At 44.3% G+C, this 24,203-nt stretch overlaps 1 protein-coding gene across 1 annotated transcript; it reads right to left on the reverse strand.

Moving 5' to 3' along the window:
* Positions 1-1,871: 1,871 nt before the first annotated feature.
* SPAG5 (sperm associated antigen 5) lies at positions 1,872-22,590 on the reverse strand. The gene is given in 25 exon segments (XM_072639776.1): positions 1,872-2,086; positions 2,608-2,688; positions 2,834-2,908; positions 3,030-3,185; positions 3,326-3,406; positions 3,811-3,922; positions 4,062-4,182; positions 4,503-4,595; positions 4,747-4,852; positions 5,525-5,657; positions 5,888-6,021; positions 6,212-6,305; positions 6,383-6,530; positions 6,764-6,857; positions 7,234-7,347; positions 7,435-7,527; positions 7,646-7,765; positions 7,958-8,092; positions 8,176-8,268; positions 8,842-8,916; positions 10,200-10,374; positions 10,470-11,548; positions 12,462-12,563; positions 22,422-22,501; positions 22,504-22,590. Coding segments are annotated over 25 exon segments (3,615 nt in total). The 5' UTR covers positions 22,553-22,590; the 3' UTR covers positions 1,872-2,014.
* Positions 22,591-24,203: the final 1,613 nt, after the last annotated feature.

Consider the following 24,203-nt stretch of genomic DNA (forward strand, 5'->3'; position numbering starts at 1 on the left):
TTTCCAGTCTTCTCGCTATGTTCTGTGATATGTCTTTCTCACAAAGTCCTTAGCCTCCATCTGTGCCATTCTAGTTTTGAAAGAACTATTTTCTTCAGTGAGCTTTTGAATCTCCTTTTCCATTTGGCTAATTCTGCTTTTGAAAGCATTCTTCTCCTCATTGGCTTTTTGAACCTCTTTTGCCAATTGAGTTAGGCTAGTTTTCAAGGTGTTAATTTCTTCAACATTTTTTTGGTTCTCCTTTAGCAGGGAGCTGATCTGCTTTTCATGCTTCTCTTTCATCCCTCTCATTTCTCTTCCCAGTTTTTCCTCCACCTCTCTAACTTGATTTTCAAAATTCTTTTTGAGCTCTTCCAATGGCCTGAGCCCATTGGGTGGGCTGGGACACAGAATCCTTGATTTCTGTATCTTTGTCTGATGGTAAGCATTGTTCTTCCTCATCAGAAAGGAAGGGAGGAAATGTCTGTTCTCCAAGAAAGTAGCCATCAATAGTTTTATTTCTTTTCCCTTTTCTGGGCATTCTCCCCAGCCAGTGACTTGACCTCTGAATATTCTCCTCACACCCACCTCGCCTCCTGGTCCTCCCAGCCAGCGTTTGGGGACTGGGATTCAAATGCTGCTTCCTGCCTTAGGGCTTTTGGAGGGGGCAGGGCTGCTATTCAGTGTGAGAATTAAGTTCAGATGGTCAGCTCGGGGCAGGGCCGCCTCTCAGGCTCAGTTCCCTCAGGGGGTTTATGTACAGACCTTCCACAATGGATCCAGGCTCCCGCCCGCTTGGGGAGCCCCTGTCTGCAACCGCCTCTCAGCTTCTATCTCCCGGGGGGGCCCGAGCCATGGGGGCACCCCACTCCCCTCTCGACCCGCCATAGAGACTCTCTCACCGACCCCCATCACCTGTGGGTGGAGGGGCTTGTGCCGCCGCTGGAGATCCCATCCCTGAAGCCTGCTCGGATCTGTACCTCTCGGAGCCGCGGCCGCCGCAGGTCTGGGCTGGGCTCCATGTCTGCAGGGAGATGGACCTTTTGCGAGAGGTTTGCAGGTCCCTCTGTGGGTGGAGAGACCCGCATGGCTGCTGGAGATCCCATCCCTGTAGCCCGCTCCGATCTTTTCCTCACGGTGTCGCGGCCGCTGCAGAGCTGCACTCAGCTCCCAGTCCCGGCGCCCAGTCCGCAGCACGAAGGACCCCCCGCGAGAGGTTTGCAGGTCTCTCCGGAACAGAAATCTCCCTCGCTCCAATATTCCGTGGCCTCTGGGTGCAGAATTCACCGTGAGTTGATCCCCTCTAGCTGTTCTGTGGGTTGTGGGTTCAGAGCTATGTGTATGTGCGTCTTTCTACTCCGCCATCTTGGCTCCGCCTAGATCTCATCTTCTTGATCACTGTAACACTGTTGATGGCCTCATCCCTCTTGAAACTCTCCTTGTTGGCTTCCAAGGCAATGCACTGCGCAGTGTGTCTTCCTGAGCTAGTCTGCTGTCTTTTTCATTCTTTCTCCCTCAGGTACAGAGGAATGTGGAAGCCAGATTGTGGAGGGCTGTAAATGCCAGACTGAGGATTTAGAATTTTATCCTGGAGGCATTGAGGGCAATTTATGGAAAGACATTAATACATTTTATTCTTTGTTGTTTCTTTCAAGGATATATGATTTCATTAGCACCCCCCTCTACTACTGATCCCGACTCTCCCCACCTAGACTATCTTTGTGACTTGCTGAATCCAAAACAATTCATCTTCTGGGGCTTTGCTTCTATGCTTATGTGACATGTATACAGTCCATTCTGAGTTAGACCTTGAAATCCTTCTAGATCAGTAGGACCTACTAGAGTTTACAGACCACTGGTGCAACCTCTGAAAACCACTTCATAAGGACAACTTATCCTAAATAAATTTATTCAAATTTTAAATACACTTAAGTAGATACAGATTGCTGTCTTCTTCCCAGGATCTTTTCTTCTTCTCTATCCAGCCTCCATTCCCCCCCAAAAATAGGTCCAATTTGTCATCACTTTGTGGTAATTAGCTCAGTAATTGCATCACTTTTTGCAACTCCTGGCAGCCACTCACAACCTCTGGAATGTTCAACAAAGCCTGAAGAGAAGGCAAAGGGAGAAGCAAAGGAAGATTAGTTGGCTCCTGTTAACCCGAAAGCCCTTCCTCCTCCCTCCCCTTCTTTCTCTCAGTAAAGAACCCCAACATCAGTGGAAAGAAAAGGAGTCTTTTTTGAGTCATGGACCCCTTTGGCAGTTTGGCCTTTCTCAGAATAAGAAGGACCCCCCCCTTGAGGGGTCCAGGGACCTCAGTGCTATGGAACAAATCAAGTCAGTGGAATTTCTACCATCTAACAGGAGTTCTGAAGGTGGCAGGGCCTGCACTGGCCAGCACTGTCACCACTGTGCTCACACCACCTCACCCTAGTGGAGCCCCATTGAGTCTTTCATTGGCTCTTTCCAGAGCCAATGTGGCTGGACTTTGCTTTATGTGTCATTTCTGCCAATTAAAATAGGAGCTCTTGGAGAGCAGAGAGGGCTTTGCACTCCTAGCTGTAAGTCGTTCGTTCAGCACAAGGCTCGGCACTTTTCCATTTCGTTTCCCTCCCCCAATGCTTTTACCTCATGGACGTGTTCTAAGATGTCATCCAGTTTCTCCAGTTCCTTTTCAGAACACCTCAGGTTCTCTTCCAGAATGTTCCTCTGCCAGAGAAAGAGAGAATATTAATCCTCATGCTAAGGGAAGGAGACTTGAGAGCACATGGGATAAACAAAGGAAATAAGCCCTGGCAGCAAACTCAGGCATTTTTCAAGCACCAACAGGAAGAGACTCACCCCCACCACTTACATGGCTCTGAGACTTGACCAAGAGTGCTGCTTTCTCCTTTTCCATATCAAGCAGTAACAGCCTCAATTTATCAACCTATGGAACAATTTTTTTTGAATTACAGTGGGCTGCATGTTCCATTCCCGATGCTAAATGGTTATAAACCCACTGAAACCTCTGAGTGGCATCCTACTTGCCAGCAGGGCCCATGCACTACCTCCTGGCACAGCCACACTTTCTCCTGAATCCAAGCAGTGTCCATGGGCTGAGAATTTGGATTCTGCTGGCATGCCAATGCCTCCTGGAGCACCTTGGCTTCAGTCTCTGATCGCTGTAACAATCGAGTGAGTTGGGTCACCTCTTCTCGGAGGCTCTAGGGATGAGAGGAAAGATCAGTAATAGCCCTAAACTCAGGTAGACAGGCTCCTCTTGCCTCAAATGGAAGGATACAGGATAGAAGTGAATCTCAGTGCTGCCAAGGAGGGCAGGATGCCGGGATCACAATCAACATACTGTAAATTCTCTCATCTTATCTATCTGCTCCAGGAGTTTCTTGTCCTGCTGCTGGATCACTTCCTGGAGTTCCTTCTCATTCTGTCAAGAAAAAGAGAGGGCAGGGAAAGTTTGGATCAGGTCCCAGGACAGCTGACCTCTTCTCACACCTATAAGAAAACAAGGCAGTGCTAATCCCCTGGTGATGCCTAGTGGCCCCGATCAGCTACAATCTCTACCTTCTTCCTAAGCAGTACCAGAATACCTGAGTACTTACACAGGTAATACAACCTTTCCCATGCTGAGACCTCTTTTTCCTCGGTATGCATGGGGAAGAGGTCAAAGCCGCTAAGCCTCATCCCTCTAACCCTTGGTAGGCCAGGGCAGAAGTAGGGCAGTAGCTGGAAAAGCCTCACCCAAGCAGAGTCCTAGAGGAGCCACAAGTCCCCCTGGGCCCCTCTGCCGCCCCAGTTCTGCACTGCCCCAGTTCTGCGCCTCTCCCTCACCTGGTAGCGCACACACAGGGCTCGGCTCAACTTTTCTGCCTCTGCCTCTTGCATCTTCAGGGCCTCTTGATGCTGCTCCCCCTGGGCCTGCAGTCTGACCTGTAAACTGTGTCTGTGGAAAAGAGTTCAGCAGTAGTCCTTTATTGGGGTAGAGACACAGGGCAGGAGTGAGCATGGAATGGAATGTGCCCCTACCTCCACACCCCCACACTCCCCCAGCCCAGCTCCGCCAGTGCCCCAATCCTTCTCACATTTCTTGCTGCAGGGCCCCAACAGCTTTCTCTTTAGAGTCTTGAAGCTGAGAGCACAGGCTCTGGGCTTCCTGCACCAGGCCAGTCAACTCCTCCAGACTCTTCTCAGTGTGGGGGACCCCTGGAAGGGAAGATCAGCAGGCTGAAGTGAAAGGCACAGAGCCCACTTCCTTCCCTTTCCACACAGTCACAAGTGAGAAAGATGCTTACGTTTAGCCCCGCTGAGATACAAAGATAATACAGATAATATGAAGGTTACCATCTGAGCAGAGCCCAAAGCAGGAAGACAGGGGATGAGGAACCATGTCCACAGAAACGGCACATATGTCATCACCTCACAAGTAATGATGAAGTGCCTGCAATGTGCCAGGCAAACAATGGTACAAGGAAGCCAAACCCAGTCAGCTCTTCTGTGGATAAATAAGAATCTCTAGAGCTCACCCAGATCTGCAGGCCAAAGGGAGAGTTTAGATTCCACTCGGGTAAAAGCACTTCTGTCACTTCCAAGCAAAGGGATGAGGTCAGGTTCTAACTCTGAAAAAGAAAATCAGTCCGAGGGCAGCGATCTCGAGCCTCTGTCATGACCCTACTCAAACGATGGCAAGTGACTAACTCAGGTGGTGCTCATTAGCCAGAGGGGCTGCCAGTTTCGGATAGCAGACTGAAACCACTTGGACTTCCTCACCTCCCTCCATAGCTCTTAAGACACTGCCCAGGAAGCTGTTGTCACTGGGTGGGAGGTGCTGGGCAGGGGTTCGTGTTACACTCACAGGAGGGCTTCCCAGCTCAGCCTGTGGACAAAACAAAAAGGAAAGAGGAGACACTCGACTTTCAAGGGGTTTCCCCAAGCGCGGAAGGTGCTCACTCACCTGGGATTTGGCATCAGGCATTTATTACCCTGACCATTCAGTGCCAGGTACAGTTCAGGATATAAAGTATAAGGTATGATTCTTGATAAAGGCGCTTACAGACTAGCTAAGGAGGCTAACTCAAACTCAAGAAAACGCACTATTCAACCAGGTGTCAAACACAAGGGTGAGGACTGCAGAATAGGGAAGGACAGATGGCTGGGACTAGAATGGTCAAGGCCATCTTTATGGAGGAGTTGGTGCTTGAGTTGGGCAGTATTTATTTAGGTTGAGGGGAAGAATCGACAAGAACTTCTAGGAAGGGCAAAAGGTACATTCTGGAAGCTAGTACTAGAGAGGTCTGTCTAGCTGAAGTAGAGGACTCATCTTGGAGGGGAGGAAGCTTACATGGAGTCAGGCTGGAGAAGACCTTACAGAAGGTCCAAGCTAAGAAATCTTAGTAAGTATCATTCAGTCATTAAAGTTTTAATTAAAGGTTTCACTTTGAGCAGGTTCTATAAGTAGTGTTAAAAAGCTCAATCTGGCAATGAAATGTAGACTGGACTGGTGGTCAGGAGACAGGGCCTGTCAGGAGACAAAGCCCAAATGACCTACCTCCTTCTTTAATGTCGTCTGTAATGAAAGAACCAGGTCATGCAGGCTCTGAGTGAGCATGGATAGCTTTGGGGAACTCTGGTACAACTCCTTCAGCTCCTGGGCCTCTGCTGTTGCGTCAGTCAGTCTGGCCCTGGATGAGGGTACAGGGGATGAGAGAAGGCAGCCAAGTGTCAGGATGAGTCACCTCCCATGATCTCTCCCCATGAGGAAAGCAGCCCAACATTCCTTGTTAAGGACTATCCCAATACAGGGGAACAAGCACCCCCTCCCTGGGTCACATAACAAAGCACCCCTGGAATATTCAAGTTCTAGAGCCTATTTCTGGGAAACTGAAGAGTTGACAGTGAAGGGAGATATTACTCAAGGCTGTCCACAGAGTCTTTGAGATCCTCGCACTGCACATTGCGCTCTTGAAGTACTGACAGGGTAGTTTTCAGTTGAGATTCCAACCTGGTCAGCTCTGTGTGGGCCACTTGGTTCTCTTGGTCCAGAAACTGGGAGAACAGAAGAAAGAGGAAAAGGACAGAGATGGGGAGAGAAGGTAAATACTGAGTTTCAAAGTCTTGGGGGTCATGCTGCCTCTTTTCAGGCCCATGTAATCTACAGACCCCAGACAATGACGTTTGGGGAAGAATCAGCAGTTAGGGCCCCCGGGCTTCCTTTGACAGCAAGCATAGCACTCACCTCTACAGTCTCCCGTAGTTCTCGAACCTCCTCCGTGAGGGCTACCCATTGCTTCAGCTGAGCTGACTTCAAGGTTGCTTCTGCCTCCTGCCACCTATCAAAGGCCTCCCTTCAGTTTTCCACCATATGGCTGACAAACCCCTGGGCTTCCTAGCCCCGGCAAGCACTCACCAGGCAACTTGCTCTTCCCTACTCAAGGTGAGCTCAGCAAGGGCTTCATCCCGGGAGGCCAGATCCTGGGCACAACAGTCATACTGGTCCTGGAGTTTCTCCAGACGACTCTCAGTGCTAGCCAGGCTCTGCAGCTGCAGTTGCAGATCTAAACCAAAGTGAACCCCAGTAACACCCCCGTGAAGTCTTCCTAAAGCAGGGCAACTGTTGGTCTCTGGGAAGTCGCAGAGTAACAAAGTGAGAGGCTCAGGGCAGAGAGTTTAAAAAGTCCTCTTTAGAATAGGTCTCCATAACAGACTAGGAAAGAATCCCTCTCTGCCCTTCCTATCACATATCTGTGGCTCTTGATACAAAGTCAGCCTTCAGTAGTGGTATTTATACCTGCTGCCAGTCGTCTGTTTTCCAATTCCAGCTGCTCAATTCGGGCCTGGGAGTCCTTTAACTCAGCAGAGACCTGGTCCAGCTGCCAGGAAACCTGGGAGGAAAGGAGCATTTCATTTCACAATTCCTCCTGGGCCAAAGGTCTCAAGGCTTAGTTTTCCTATCCTGGTAAAAGCAGTACAAAACAGTAAGCCATCCTTCTCCTGGGCAGAAACAGGGTAAAAGATGGCTGTGGCAGAACCTTAGGGCAATAGTAAAGAAAGAAGAGCAGAAACATAGGCACAGGGTAAGGGTTCCGACCCGTGTGGCCAGATCTGTGGTATAGTCTTCCATATGACCCTCTCTATTGGCCAGGCTCTACAGGTGACTTCATATATAAAACAACAGAGAATGCCAAAGTCTAACTTGCAGGCTCCACTGCCAGAGGGAGTGACAGGGACCAGGCCCGAGAATCCCCCTCCACTTTATACCTGTTCCTCCTTCTCCAAGGCTACATCTCGTTCCTGCAAAGCCTTCTGACTCTTGGTTACCAAAGGCTCCATTAACTTCTGGGCCTGATTCAGCATAGCTGTCCACACTGTATACTGCCAGGAGACAGAAAGAGCTGGTCAGAGGCAAAGGGACAGCAATGGAGAAGGAGGAGAGGGACCACAATGAAGACACACACTCACATCTAGCTGCATTGTAACCCAGTCTTTGCGTAAGGTGGAAGCAAGCTGGGCTGCCTGCTGGGCCATCTCCTTCTGTTCCAAGTGAAGAGAAGCCTGCAGGTGAAAAACAATCAATCCCTTAAGAATGTCACAGAGTAAGGTATGTGGGGAAAATGGGATACCTGTTCTGTTTCTCATCATGCATTAATGAGGCACCCTCCCCCACCATTACCTGCTGGGCTTCGGTCTCTTTCAGCAGACCACAGAGCTCCATCTGTGACTCTGAATCCTGCTGGAGCTCACTGATGCGCTGAGTGAAGTGTGCACAGAAGGCCTCCAACATTGTTTCTGCCTGGCCAGAGATGGGAACAAATAGCAGAAAAACCTATTCCTATCTCCCCACAAAGGGCTTCCTAACACCCAGCTGGTGGCAGAACCCTGCTTCTGCCTGCCCCCCTACCCCACAGCAGTCTGCTGGCAGGAGCCCTGGGAGGGAGCTGGCCACAGCAGTAGCTGCAATCCAGGAGGGAACCCGAGCCCTTACTGCATTTTTCCCTCTGACAGCCATTTCCTCTCGGCTCCTCGCTTCATCCCTCTCTTCCAAGTGGCTCTGGAGTTTTGTCCTGGCCCTCTTCAGCACCTCCCAGGAGCGGGAGATAAAGGCTTCTGCTTGCTGGTGCTGTGAGAGGAGAAACTGGGCTTTTTCTGGGTTCTCTTCCCTTGGCTTCCAAGAGCCTCCATCACCATCCTCAAAGCACTCACCTCCTTCTTCACAGCTGCCCTGTCCTCCCATAGGTTCAGCAGGCATTGGTTTAGCAAGGACAAGAACTCCTGGGACTCTAGAGCCCATGACTGCTACAAGGGACAGATGGGATCACCCAGGTCAGCCAAGTCATCCCTAAAACCCCCACATCTCACCTTAAAACTTGCAGTAATCAAGAAGTAAGGTTACTAGGGATGTATGCTGTTTACCCTAGATGGAAGGCCCTGAGATAAGTGGGAAAAGTCACTATAGCTAGCCAATGTGGGTTATCAGAAATCGACATGTGAGTTATCTAGGGAAAGGGAATGAGCATTTACATAGTACCTACCATGTGCCAGGAGCTCTGCCCAGCACTTTATAAACTTCACCTTATTTGATCCTCACAACAACTCTGTGAGGTAAGTGCTGTTACGATTCTCATTTTACGGTTGAGGAAACTAAAGAGGCCGTGAGTGGTTAAGTGACTTTCTCAGGGTCACACAGCTAGTGAGTGTCTGGAGGCCAGATTTAAACTCAGGTCTTGCTGGCTCTAGGCCCAGGGTTCTACCACTATGCCAGTGAGCTGCCACCTAGGCCCCTTCCTTCTTCACTTTCCCAAAGTATTCAAACAGAGAATATATGGCAAAGGGACCCACAAGAGCCAGAAGGCCAGTACAGGTACCTACCATGACATTCTTGGCCTGTACTAGATCCTGATGGGTCTCCCGACTCTTTTGCAGATGCTGGGGTTCATCTGCCACCTACAGAGAAACTCTCATATGTCTGTTCCTTCTGCCAGGATATTGTATACTCTTGATCTTTGGGGCCCTTCCCACCCTGGAAAAGCAGTAAGACTGATGAATGAGCCTTATTGCCCCTAACCTCCCAAAAAAAGGCTGGGGTGGGGAAGGGAAGGGATGGAAGAAATAGGATTAAGGTAAAATTTCCATGTCCATGAGAAATGAGGGTAGTCTGAATGGCAGAATTCCTTTAAAGATCGAGCAAACAGTGGTAGGGGGAGGGAGGTTTGAGGGTTCACTGGTGCTGAAGGGATAGGGCCCTAGCTCAGTGCCATTATGCTGAGTCACAATGTTTCAGCAGTTTGTATTTAAAGTAGCTTTGTCCCAGCTCTCTTGGGGTTCACTCTAAAAGCTGCCTAGTTCCCCTGGAGCTGCCCAGGCCTTAATTTCTTCCCAAAGCGAGGCAGCTCTCTGTCTGATGTGCTGAGAGTCACGGAGTGTCCCATGTGCTCTGGGCAGGGTGTGTGTGTGTGTGTGTGTGTGTGTGTCTATGTGGCCTGAATCAGGGGCAGTCAGGCAGATGATCAGATTAGTGGGATGAAGCAAGAAGGTCATTTCCCCTTCTTCTGCTTCAGTGGGCTCCCAAAGGGCCAGGCAGACTGGGCTAGGGAAGGTACTGACGAATGTTTAGGAATATGGAATGAAGTGGAGAGGTGACAAAGGAGAATGGATAAACTACCTAAGAACAGATCAGCCTATGGTTTTCAAAATGTCTTGGGCAGATGAAGTAGAAGTCACAGCCAGGTACATTTTCAATACAAATAGGTTTGCTTGGTGTTTAAAGGAAAGACAGACAGACCACCATCTCTGACAGCTAACAGTTGTCACCTGTACTCAACATATGAGTAGCCATGACATACTGGGGAGCTTGGACACATAGGAGGTTAGGAGGTTAAAGCGTATTCAGTCCCTCCTATTTTCTGACAGTTTCTTTCCCTGTGCTGAAAGCAGATAGTCCCTCTACTTTCCAGGTCTATGCAGCCATAGCTATTCCAGTACATCAAAGTGCACCACCTCCAATCTCTTCTCAGCCACTTTCACTTCCCTAATTCTACATAGTTCCACTTCCTAGTTATTTACTGGTGGCATTAGGAGTGGAGGTGAAGAGAGGGTGAGGGCAGGCCAAAGGGGAGCTTTATACAATCCTTCTAGGTACGCCATAGGTAAGAAAACATTCACCATGCCTGCTCCTTTGCCTTATGGCATCTGTTAGGTTTTCTAGGATTGGGAACAGACCCTCTTACCTCAGTGAAGTAGATGTCAGTCTGTGTGCTGCTATCCTGGGCTTCAGGGTGAGGAGTAGCCCCACTGTTCTGCCAATCCCGAAGTTGCCGTGAGAGGGCCTCCAGAACAATGAGGGAGCTGAGCAGATGATCTTCTAGGTCACGTCTAGACAAGGCACTCATGTCTGGGGGTTGGCTGCATGAAAAGGTGAAAGTATGAGACATGGGCAGAGGTGGAGGGAAAGGTGCTAAGACAGAGCCAGAGAGGCAAGGATACAAGGGATCACTCACCACCATAGGAGGGAATCTGTCTCAGAGGCACTGTCTTTGGTACTGGCCTGCCCTGCCTGAGATGTGTTGGTACTCTTTTCCAGAAAGACTGGGGTCGTGAGCCATGAACCCACAGAGCTGGAAGAAACAGGGGTAGTGCTGGTCCCTCTATCTAGCATCAGAACAGGAAGGGGGAAGCTCTGGCGTAGACTCTCCAGCATAGCTGAGGTGTTCACCCCTTTATCTAGCCATGCCGGTGGGGACATCCATGATCCAGTACTGGGACTATGAGTTTTACTAAAATCTTCCACTGTAGCAACAGGAGCCCCCTGGGGTACAGCTGCTGCTGGCATCTGAGCAGGGAGTGACACCGTTTCTATCAGCTGGACTTCCTTTGCTGAGTGGGAAGGTTCCAGTGCCCCTCCATCTGTAGTTGCGAGTGATGTAGTTCCTAGACCAGGGTCTGAAAGGCTGGCAGAATGACTGAGCCCTGAGACAGATGAAGTAAGTAACTGGTGCATACAAGAAGGCAACAGAGAGTTGCTTGCCAGAGATATGGAGGCCTTAGGGACAGTTTTTGTCCCCATGTCTACAGAACTTTCTTCTAGGTACTGCTGCTCAGAACAGGAATTGTGGGGATTCTCTATAAAAAGATGTGACGGAGCATTCTGGGAGATGACTCTTTCTGGACTGGCAGTGATAATGTTTACAGAGTTGCCTTTCAGACAAGGTACTACCCCTGTTGTTACTGTATCTGTCAGACTTGGAGAGAGGCTGAGGAAGATGTTATTCACCTCCACCTTAGCACCCAAAGCCATATCAAGTGGAATGTCTGACTGCAGCTCTTGACTGGGCCTCTCTTGGGTAAGAGAGGGGACTGAGGTCCACGTTCTAACCACATCATCATTCAGTGGGGCCTTTGATCCTTCAGAGGCTTTGGGAGTAGAACTGGTTTGGGGAAGCAGACTCAAACACTGCCCCTCTGTGTCATCCTGGGAAGCTTCAAGCTTCTTCAAAGGCACACATGACAGTTCTGAAGGGGAATCTGTCCAGATGGTCTTGGGAAATTCCAGCGGAGGTGGGATACTATTGTCCTCTTGCTAGCAAAGAAAGAAAAAGTCAAGGAGTTGGCGAACAAAGGTCACTTTACTAACCCAGGCATCTCGTCGAACATTATACATAAAGCAGGCAAGTACCATCAAGGCAAGCTCCTTAAATTCTCTGTTCAACACAGAGATGTGACATCCTTTTGGCAAGAGAGTGCCATGCCAAGAGAGCTCAAACTAGCTTTGTTTCATTGTAGAGAACTAGGCTGATCTCTTTTCAACACAAAAGAGACTGGACTGCAGGGAAAGACTATTCAGCCATCGAGATACAGCCTATGGTACAAAGAACAAAGCTGTGTTAGCCTGCACAGCCTGACTATCAGGAGACATCAAAAACAGGTGGAAAGCCCCCTAGGTCAGAAGATAGGAGACCTCAATTCTAGTCCCAATTCTGATGCTAATTATATGACTGTGGTTAAATCCTATCATGCTCTCCCAGGACTTCAGTTCCCACTGGGGATTCCCTACTTCTTTTCTGTCTTACAAAGCATTAGTGAATCAGACAGTACTTGCTGCAGCTTTCACCCAAGAATTCTCTCTCGTTCTACCAAGGCCATAAATTACTCTTGCACTCTGCCACCATTCTTCCTTCCCCTTGTGACCTGCTTTCTACGTCACTGCTAGTCAGGTGCTCCACTTTAAACTGAGGAGAATGGGGAAAGACCTCTCATCTGCCAGTGCTGTTCTGCAGCAGCTCAGTGAAGGCTGAGTGGGAAGAAGGTGGCAGAAACCAACAACCAAGCAGGGGTATGGAAGTCTCGAAGGCTGTATGCATAAGGCTTCCCAAACATCACCACCATTTTTGATTATGGTCTCCTTGTCCTAGCCTGCTGCTCTCCTGGGATCTCAAGCTGGATGCAGGGCCTCACTCACGAGTCCAGCCCAGAGCTAGACAGCTGTATCTTACCTGTGGCCCAGGCTGACACACCAAGGTGACTTTCCCAGGGCTGGGAATAGCATTTGGTTGTAAGAGGAGTTCCTGGAGTGGAGGACGGTTCTCAGACTTTCCCTAGGATAAAGACATTAGTGAGAAGGAATAACTGCAGGACTCTTCAGGCTAACTCAGTCCTCTCAAGGAGCCCACATTTCAACATGTTAGAGCAGGAAAGTATCTTAGGGATCATGCGATCAGATGCAGAAACGGAAATTTCCAGGAAGAAGGCCAAGTATAAGGATGTATATAAACTCAATTTTCTCCCCATTCCTTTCAAAATAGTTAGAAATACATCACAAACAAAACCTCCAAAAATCCAGTACATAATGAAGAAAGATTTACAGGATCAGAGAATCTCAGAATAAAAACATAGCTAATTGCATGGTTGATAATTTTCTAAAAAGGAGGATGCTGGGAATGAACACAAAACCCAAAACACTGGTCACTGGGGTTGAATTATTCCTACCACCCCAAATTATAGATACACAGAACTGATTTCTTAAAAGAAATACTGCCAGGGTTTGGTGAAAGGAAAAACAATCCCAATCATGAATGGGATGCAGGGTGATAGAATGGATTGGAAAGCAAAACCTATCTATCTATTGTATATAAGAAATACTTGAAACTTAAAGATCCGTATAGAATTAAACAAGGATTTGGAGTAGAATTTATCATGCTTCAACTAAATCCAAAAAGAAAGCGGGGGTGGGGGGGATAATTATGACCTCAGACAAAATGACAACAAAAATACATATGGTCAAGAAGAGAGAAACTCTGCTCAATGGTACTAGAGAGATCAAGAAAATATCAAAAAGGTACAAAAAGTTAGTTTTCAGAGGAAGAAGTTCACATTACCCACAGCCTTATTTAAAAAAAAAATGTTCTGAATCCCTAATAATGAAAGAAACAAAAATAACTAAGGTTCGACCTTTTGGCAAAGATGACAGAAAAAGGAAAATGACAAGGAGGGGTGCTGAAAAACAGGCACATTAATGAATGTAAAACTGAAGTGGTCCAGTTATTCTGAAAAGCAACTCAGAATTAGGTTTTAAAAGTCAGTCAACTCCATACCTTTGACCTAGTGATATCAATACTAGGCCTATATCCTCAAAGAAATCAGAGAAGAAAAGAATCCATTTTTACAAAAATATTTTTAGACTTTCTGTAATGGCAAAAAACTGGAAATTGCAGCGGTGCTCTTCATTTGGGGAATGGCTAAACATATTATGGTACATAAAAGTAATGGAATAGTTTTAATGTAATAAATGATGAAAAAAGATGGGTTTTTAAATTTTAAATTAATTAATTTATTTTCAATTCCAGACTCTCTCCCTTCCCCCACTCACTGAGAAAACAAGAAACACAACACCCATTTCAAATATGAAGCAAAACAAATTTTTGCATTAGCCAAAAAACAAAACAAAAACTTTCTCTCTCTTTCACGTACACATACACACATACACACACACACACACACACGAAAAAGGCAGAAAAAAGATGTTTTAATCTGCCCTCTTGAATTCATCAGTTCTAGATGGCATTTTTCATCAAGAGTCCTTTGGATTTATCCTGGGTCACTGTACTGATCAGAGAGTAACTAAGTCTTTCACAATTGATTATCTTCACTTTGCTTCAGTCTACGTAAGTCTTCCCAGATTTTTCTGAAACCACCTTCTTTATCGCTTCTTATAACACAATAGTATTCTAGCACATTCATGAACCATAACTGGTTTGGCCATTCCTCAATTGATGGGCATCCTCTCAATTTCTAATTCTTTTCCACCACAAAAAGACCTGCTATGAATACTTTTGTACATCTGGGTCATTTTCCTTTTTCTCTGATTTCTTTGGGATACAGACAGTATCAGTATCATAGGATCAAAGGGTACAGTTTAACAGTTAAAGTTTGGGGCATAGTTCCAAATTATTCTCCAGAATGGTTTGCTTAGTTCACAGCCTAACCAACTGTAATATGTAATAACCTACTATGTACATTAGTGTACATATTTTCCTACATCCCCTGTGGGATTTGTCATTTTCCTTTTCTATAATCTTAGCCTATTGTGTGGGTGTAAAGTCATACCTTAAGAGTTGTTTTGTGTTTCTCTAACTATTAATGGTTTAGAATATGTTTATATGATTATTAATGGCTTTAATTTCTTTCTCTGAAAGTTGCCTACTCATATCCCTTGATAATTTATCAATGGGGAACTATCTGTGAATGTAGTCCAGATTTTGCTCACTGCTTTGCAAGAAAGGAAAGCTTGGTGCTGCCCCTGAGTCTGGCCTCATCTTCCTTGGTTAGGCTATATGCACTTAATGGTGATGGTAACAACAACAATAAATCCCCTAAAAACCGAACTTAGTGTTCATGTCATCAGAGGGGAGAGGATATCAATAAAGCAGAGGAATACCAGACAGGGTGACTTACTGTGGGGCCCTGGAGTGCCCTGAGATAATTATGACAGCTGAGTAGTTCCAGCAGGAAGCCTGAAAGCAGTGAACAACTCTGAGGACACTACTGATTAGGTTAGCGTGTGATGTAATCGCTCCTAAGAATCAAGACACAGGTTACAGGCTGGCCATACTCAGAACTGCCACAGAAAGGCAAGATACACCAAACCTGCCACCCCTCAATTTAAAAACAAAATAAAACCAAAACATTACTCCATCTATTGGAAACGCTCTGGTGCTGATCACTAAAGTAGGCCAACCATGAGTCCACATGACTGACAGCGACTGTTTTCACCATGCACCAGCATATGATAACAAAATTGGAATCATCTTAACGAAAATAAGGTTAATACTGCTTTTTTGTCTATACTGTCCTCTGTGCCAAACTACACAATACAGTGCAGCCCAATGCAGTGCAATGTTAAGAAATTACTTCATTTCTAAGCCCAGATTAGATGAAATAAGAGCAGAAATCAAGTACTTGCTTAAATCACAATACGGAAAAGTAGAACCTACATTTGCTAAAAATCTTCACTTAACCAAAACTCCAAGTTCTACCCTGGAAAATGGAAAGTCAGGGGATCTAGGAGCCAACAGAAGCAATGTCATATCTTGTTGAATTTCCTTTCAATCCTACTGTTAAATTTCCCTTTGTTAAGTGTTAGATTGGCTTGGAGAGTCTCATTTCTTTCTTTTTTTTAAATTTAGTATTTTATTTTTCCCCAATTACATGTAAAAACAATTTTTAACATTCCTTTTTAAAATTTTGAGTCTCAAATTCCCTCCCTCTCTCCTCAACCCTCTCATTGAGAAGGTAAGACATTTAATATAGGTTAGACAGTCTCATTTCTTTCAACTTTAAAGAATAAAACATTTTGAAAGGCACTGCGCAGAACAAGGTGCCATCTCATAGCTATTCCTTGTGGCCAAACTTGGTCAGCAGTTTATTGTGTATTGTTTTCCTGGCTCTGTTTACTTCTTAAATTTTGCAGTTATATTCATCAGTATTTAGAGCACAATAATATTCATGCACCCCAACTTGTTTAGCCATCCCCCAATAGACTGGTTATCTACTTTCTTCCAGTTCTTTTACTACTACAAAAAATGGTATCTTAAAAAAAAGGGGGAGGAGGGTCTGCCAGTTCTTTCAATGGTAGAAAAGAACTGGAAATTAGGTGGGTATCCATTAATTGAAGAATGGTTGAACAAATGATGGTATGTCAATGTACTAGAATATTATTGAGTATAGAAATGACGAAGGAGGCAATTTCAGATACAAAATGATACTGAGCAAAGTGGACAGAATCAGAACAATTTATACAATAACACCATCGTAAAGAGAAACAGCTTTGAAAGACTTAGGAGTTTTGATCAGTGTAATGATCAACAATTCTCGAGGACTCAGGATGAAACATGCCACCCAGCTCCTGGCAGAGAAGCGATGGACTCAGAGATGAGTATTTTTGTGGAATAGTTTTGTCGGACTATATATTTGCTATAAGGGTTTTATTTTTCCTAATAGGGGAAGTGGGGAGAAGAGGTGAGGAGAAACAAGATTTTTTTCATTGAAAAAATTTAATTAAATAAGTGCTGTTATAAAGATTTTGGGGTATATTGGAGCTTTTCTTTTTGACCTCCTTGGAATATAGGCCTACCAATGGAATCTATAGGCCAAAGGGTTTGGCCATTTTAATCCCTGTCTTTGCATATTTCCAGACTGAATTCTAGAATAGAAGGACCAATTTGCAGTTCCATGGACATTATAATAATGTGCTTTTCTATCACTCTCCAATGCTGACATCGTCAATTTGCTGGTTATGAGGTAATACCTCAGAGTTGTTTTGTTCTGTATTCCTCTTATGAAGATTTCACATATTCTTTTATGCAGCTAAGAGTTTATAGTTTTTTTGAAAGGTGTTTGTTCATATGCTTTGACCACTTATCTATTAGGAAATGACTTGATCACATCCTTCTTAATAACAGACATCACATGTCTATTACCAAAACACGACAATACCAGGGTCCCCACCAAATATAGATTAATTACAAGTCTATTTTATACAAAGCTTTCATAGCTTGTACCTTCGAAAAGTATATAAATACTTGGTAAAATAATGTCTTGTACACATACTTTAGAATAACTGTTAGTAGCCAATATACTGGCTAAGGACCAAAAAAGGATGTGCCAAAAAGTTCCAGGAGTATAAAGAATAACTTGTTCTTTAAAAAGCCACCCCAAATGCCATAACGTTTATACCAACTTCATCACCTACTGAAAAGTCTTTGACCCAGTTCCACACTCATTTACAAATACATAAACAGACCCAACCACAGTGAGAAAATGAGAGCATTTGATATTTACGTGGCAAATTGCTCTCTATTCAAAACATATCACCATCACATTAAGAACAAATAACATAAAGCATGACATCTTTCAGAGAGAATGTTTAAGCTTATTATGGTTTTGCCTAACCTTATCATCAGTATCATTTTTCCTCAAATGAACTCAGTACAACTTCCAAGTCAAAAAGGAAGTTATACCAAAACATATACCACGATATAATATGGATGACCATAAAGTTACATAGTTCTGCTAAAAAATACAATGAATAATTTATTCATCCCATAGAAAATCTATCATATGATACAGAAATATCACTTGGACTTGATAAGTATAGAATTCTTAGAATACACCAAGGAAAAATAGTGACTAAAGGCTTCGAGCTAGAATTTGGAAGTCAAATTGTATCAAAGGAAAAAGGCAACACTTGAACATACCTTGGTATGTTCAAGCAAAACAAAAGAATAAAGAAAGCTATGGCTGTTTATGTAAAGAGATTTTTGTCATCTGCCAATGCAAAAGTTAAAACACAATTACAAAACACTTTTCAAACAAATAAAGTCAGATCTAAGTAAGTGGAAAAACATCAGTTGCTCCTGGGTAGGCTGAGCCAATATAATGAAAATGACAATTCTACCTAAATTAAATTTACTTATTCAGTGCCATATCAATCAAACTACCAGATAAGTATTTTCTAGAGCTAGAAAAAATAATATCAAAATTCATCTGGAAGAACAAAAGGTTCAGAATATCAAGGGAACTAATGAAAAGAAATGCTAGGGAAGGTAGCCTAGTCCTACCAGATCTCATATTGTATTATAAAGCAGCAACCATCAAAACCACTTGGTACTGGCTAAGAACAGAGGGGAAGACCAGTGGAATAGGTTAGATACTCAAGACAGTAGTTAATGAGTATAGCAATCTACTGTTTGATAAACTCAAAGACCCCAGCTTCTGGGATAAGAACTCACTGGTTTGACAAAAAGTGCTGGGAAAACTAGATAACAGTGTGGCAGAAACTGGGCATAGATCAATCCCTGACACAGTACACAAGAATAAAATCCAAATGGATACATGATCTAAGTATAAAGACTGATACTATAAATAAATTAGAGGAGCAAGGAATAGTATATTTGTCAGATTTATGGAGAATGGAGAAATTTTTGACTAAACAAGAGGGAACTATTATGAAGTACAAAATGGATAATTTTGAATACATTAAATTGAAAAGTTTTTGCACAAACAAACCCAATACAAATAATATTAGGAGGGAAGCAGAAAACTGGGAGAGTTTTTACAACTAGTATCTGTGAAAAAGGCCTCATTTCTAAAATATATAGAGAATTGAGTCAAATGTATAAGAATACAAGTCGTTCCCCAATTGATAAATGGTCCAAGGATATGAACAGGCAGTTTTCAGAGGAAGAAATTAAAGCTCTCTATAGTCATATGAAAAAATGCTCTAAATCACTATTGATTAGAGAGATGCAAATCAAAACAACTCTGAGGTACCATATCACACATATCAGATTGGCTAACATGACACAACAGGAAGATGATAAACGTTTGAAGATGTGGGAGAGTTGGAACACTGATTCATTGTTGGTGGAGCTGTGAGCTGATTCAATCATTCTGGAGAGCAGTTTGCAACTATGCCCAAAGGGCTACAAAAATATGCATACCCTTTTATCACTTCTGGGACTGTATCCCAAAGGGAATCATAAAAATGGGGAAGGGTAGCACATGTACAAAAATATTTATAGCAGTTCTCTTTGTGGTGGCCAAGAATTGGAAATCAAGGGGAATGGCTGAATAAATTGTGGTATATGAATGTAATGGAATAGTATTGTGCTAGAAGAAATGAACAGGAAAACTTCAGAGAGGCCTGGTGGTGCTAAGTGAAAGGAGCAGAACCAGGAGAACTTTGTACACAGTAACAACCACAGTGTGTGAGGAATTTTTCTGGTAGACTTAGTCCTTTACAGCAATGCAAGAACCTAAAAAATTCCCAATGGACTCTTGAGGCAAAATGCCATCCACATCCAGAGAAAGAACTATGGAATTGGATGGCAGAATGAAGCAGACTATTTTCTCTTGTGTTTTGTTTTGTTTTTTCTCACGGTTTCTCCCATTCATTTCACTTCTTCCATGCAACGTGTCTAAAGTGAAAATGTATTTAGTAGGAATGCATGTGTAGAACCCATATAAGATTGCATGCTGTCTTGGAAAGGGAGGGGGAGAAAATCTAAGATTTATGGAAGTGATTGTAGAAAACTGAAAAGAAATAAATTAATTTAAAAAATTTTTTAAATTTTAAGTAAAAAAAAAGAGGCCAAGGTCTCCCACTGCATCCAGACCCTGTCAGTTGTCCTGATCAGTATCTCATCACTGGACCCAGATGGCTCCAGAGGAGACAGGCTGATGACTTTGCACAGCCCTCCCTCACTTAAATCCAATTCACTTGTAAGTCTTGTGTCACCTTCCTGATGTTTTGGTCCTCTTCAAGAACCAAGGAGAAACAACAGTAAAAGCTGGGACTAGATACCTACCACCAGATTTATCCAATGTAAATCAAAAATGATTTGCCTCCAGATAGAACCTTTGAAAGAACTAAGATTCAAGAACAGAAAGGAAAGGCTGTCTACCGGTAACGTTCACATAAATTTAGCCAACAAGATATTAACAAAGAAGCTTTGAACAAATGGCCAAGTCATATAAATTTACAGAAATGGAGAGGTTTACAATAGACACTAGGCCAGGTCACTGCCACCAAAAACTACATGAAAGTTTTCCCTTAAAGAAGCTAGATTTGATTGACACTAATTATTCAAAGAATTAATAGAAACTGTGCATTACATCAGGTTGCAAAAAATTAGCACCTAGAAAGACATCCAGGTCAGACAACTGGGGGGCCAGAATTATGTGCTAGATACTTGATACATGCAATCCATGTACTACAAATGCAAACCTCAAAATATTCTAAAAAATTCAACAAACAAGGGGCAGCTATGTGGCAAAAGTGGATAGAGCACTGGCCCTGGAGTCAAGGGGACCTGAGCTCTAATCAGACCTCAGACACTTACTGTGTGACCCTAGGTAGGTCACAACTCCAATTTTGACAAATAAACTGTTCAGAAACCAGAACACAGATAAAACTGTTGCATACAATTGTCCTGATATAACATTTATTTTTTTTAAATTTAAGAACATTTTCAACAGATATTACCATACTGAATATTGATAATTTCCAAATTGTATAAAACAAAATGTTTCCAAAATCCAAAGATTTATCAGAAGAAATTAAAACTTTTGGGGAACAGGATGAAGTACATAATGCTGCCATCATTACTGAGTCTGCTCCTGGAGATGTTTTAAACATGCCTTCAGTGAGCCTAGTTTATCAGTTTTTAAAAAGCAGTCATTTTATGATGAGCAGGATGATGTCAGAAAAACCTGGAAAGACTTGCATGAGCTGAGACAAAGTGAAATGTACTGTGTACAAGGTACTGTAGTTTTTGTATTTGTCCTTCGTTGCCAAAGAAGACCACGCCATCAGAGAAATGATGACATGACTCACACTGGACTTTGTTTTGAGTGAGGGAGGGCTGTGCAGGTCACCAGCCTCACTTCTCCTCCAGAGCCATCTGAATCCAGTGACCAGATATTCATCAGGATGACTGGAGGCAGCTCAGGATGCACTCACTGGGAGACCTTGGTCTTTAGGCTAAGGCCGTTTCAGGTACTCACTTAAGAGTGAGGTAATAATGCCCATCCAATGAATACGCCTCTTTAAAAAGTAGTCAGGAGGATAGAATAAGAAATAAGAATAAAATAGAAAAGAAAAAATAAATCAATAAATCAAGCTGGGCAGGGCAGGAGCCTCAGGGTGGTTGTTTTGAAGAGAAATTGTTACTACTGACATTTACACTAATCCAGAAGGGTCCAAAAACAGCCATTGAGGGGAGCCTGAGAGGGAACTCATTGTACATCCATCCAAGACAACTCTGAAGGACTTATGATGAAAAACGCCATCCACACCCGGAAAAAGAAATGACGGGTGTCTGAATACAGGCTCAAGCATACTTTTTTTTTAACTTTATTTTTCTTGAGTTTTTTTTTTTTTGGCTATGTTTTCTTTCACAACATGACTAATATGGATATGTTTTGCATGGCTACACATCTATAATCTATATTGAATTGCTTGCCTTCTCAATGGGGATGGAGGGAGGGAGAGAATTTAGAACTTAAAATTTTGAAAATTGTTTTTACATGTAACTGGAGAAAAATTTTAAAAAACTTTTAAAAAGTCGTCATTTTATCCATCTGTCCCAACAGACTGAAGAACATACACATAAAACATCAGGCTAGCAGCTTGTCCCAGCACCCTTTTTATCTGAACTTCAACGCCCAAAGAGAATAAGACAGCAACAATGTAAACTGCTTGGTAGACCTCAGAGGAACACCAAAATACAAGTTATTATCACTTCCCTGGCACAGTATGCGTATCACGGATGCGCATAATTGGTTCCTGTTCAGGGCAGGGACCACGCTTTTTTTGTATTCCCTGTTTTAAAAAGTGCACGTGGATGGGTGACAGCAGTATCCCGGGGCTCAACCACGCCCCCGTTTTAAGGTTTACGCAGCATTTTTTTCACAGCAACCCTGTGAAGCAGGTCAAGGGCTCAATTGTTTATGAAGTGCCCCACCAAGTGCCAGGCGCAAAGCTAAACTCCGGGGATTTAAATAAAAAAAAGGCAAAAAGCAAAATTTATTCTAACAATGCAGCCAGGGGGTGCCTAGGCGGAAGCTCAGGACAACCCGGACTAACTTGCGTGCCCGTAAACGAGTCACCTCCGCCCGCCTCAGTTTCCCCGACTGTAAAGAGCACCAGAGTTGGGTGTAGATTTAATCACATTTTTACAAAGCACTTTCAGAATGAACGGCCCCTGCCCCCGAGGGGCTTCTAGTCTACAGTCCCCACACACCGAAGTCACTCCACTAAGAAAAGCTGCGCCCCGCCCCTTCTCCTCCCCCCCCCCCCCCCCCCGTTGGGAGAGCTAACGGAAGCCCGGACAGGCCAGGCCCGGTCCGGCCCGGCGCACCCGCTGCGGTGTAGCCGGCGAGCCAAGGCTCCTCACCCGCCACATGGCGCGCCGACGTCTGGGGAGGTGAGTCGAGCGCCTCAGCCCCTCCGGGTCCACAAAGCCGCCAAGAAGCCGAGCGGTGAGAGCTCAGGAGCGGACTCCTCCTCGCCATCCGCCGAACCCATTCGAACGAACCGCGCGCTCCGCGGTTATTGGCCACGGCGCCGTGACGTCGCCGACGCAGCCACGCCCCCAGCCTCGCTCCCTTCCGGGCCGTGGGCTCTTGGCCTCGGTGGGTTCCTTCCCTCAGGCGTACGGGGGCGTCTGTCAGTAATTCTGCAGGGGAGGGGGCGTGTCTCCAGCGAGGGGCGGAGTCAGCGCAGCCGCAGGACGGGGCCAACGAGGGTGGGAACCTCCCAGCCCCTAGGAGTGGCTAATATCCACGCCCATGAGATGGTTGCTTCTGCAGACTCTGGGAACACCTGAATTATGCAGATATCGACATTTTTGTGCCGTAAACTAACCCGACTACATACGGAGGTTCACAGCTAAACATGAAGCCGCCTTGGAGAAGTTGCCATAGCTTTTCATGGAGTGATTGAAGGTTCGCAAAGCAGTTCCAGTTGCCCCTCACAACGACCCTGCAGGATAGAGGCTATTATCCCCATTTTGCAGATGAGGAAACTGAGGCTGAGAGAGGGGAAGTGGTCCAGTGCATGCAGCCAAGTGTCTTAGGCAGGATGTGAAGGATCGGGAGTCAGGTCTTCCTGACTCCCAAGTCCAGCCGTCTATACACGTTGACCCCTCGATGGTTTCATTGTGTGCCAAGTGAGATGACTTGTCCTATCATGGGAGACTTGGTCTTTATATCAGGCAGTGATAAGTCAGTCAACAGTCATGTATTAGGAATATGCAAAAGGACCATTGTAAAAGTAGCCACAGCTTATGTGCCAATATTTGTTGGAGAGGATAAGTTGCTGAGAAATTTCAGCAAGAATTTCACAAAAAATTCCCAAATAAATTGATTATAAGTAACTTCATATGAAAGTGGGCACAAGGAAAGATGGTTTTTAAAAATTAATTAAAAAAAAAACAATTCATGGCTCAGAAATGAGAGGTCAAAGGTTTGTATACTGCCAAGGAGCTCCATTTCAAGAAGAGATTTGACCATAGAGTCAAACGTTACAAAAAGTAAAATTGAAAATAGCTTAACAGAAAAGAGACAATTAATTACCCATGTCCGGAGTTCCTTTCTGAATTAGCTGTGTGTTTGTCAGACCGTTAACTAGAAGGAAGGTCAAAATTACCACCACATAGAAGGATAGAGGTGAGAAGACACCACCTGTGATTGAAAACCCAATCTATTATTTAAATAACCTGCAAAAGCAGTATAGTGAAAGACTTAGTTACTCCGATCAACAGAATTATCCAAGACAATTTCAAAGAACTGATGATGAAAAATGCTATCCACCACCAGAGAAAGACCCGATGACTTCTGAGTACAAACAGAAGCATAATTTTTTTTCACTTTCTTCATTTTTCTTGCTTTTTTTTTGCAACATGGCTTACATGGAAATGTTTTGCATCATTTCAAATATATCACGTTGCTTGCCTTGTCAGTGGGTGGGGGAGGACCTGGAGAGAGAAAGAGAATTTGGAACTCTTCATTTTTAAAAATGAAAAAACCCTGTTAATCCTGAAAAATGGGAAATGGATAAAGGTCAAAACATTGATTCTGATTATCAATATTTTTAAAAGTTTAAGCAATATAAAGGCAATTGCCAAAATAAAGAGATCAAAAAGAGTCCAGAAACCATCTCCAGCATTAAACACTTG

Source organism: Notamacropus eugenii, chromosome 2, assembly GCF_028372415.1.
Source record: "Notamacropus eugenii isolate mMacEug1 chromosome 2, mMacEug1.pri_v2, whole genome shotgun sequence".
Lineage (NCBI taxonomy): Eukaryota > Metazoa > Chordata > Mammalia > Diprotodontia > Macropodidae > Notamacropus > Notamacropus eugenii.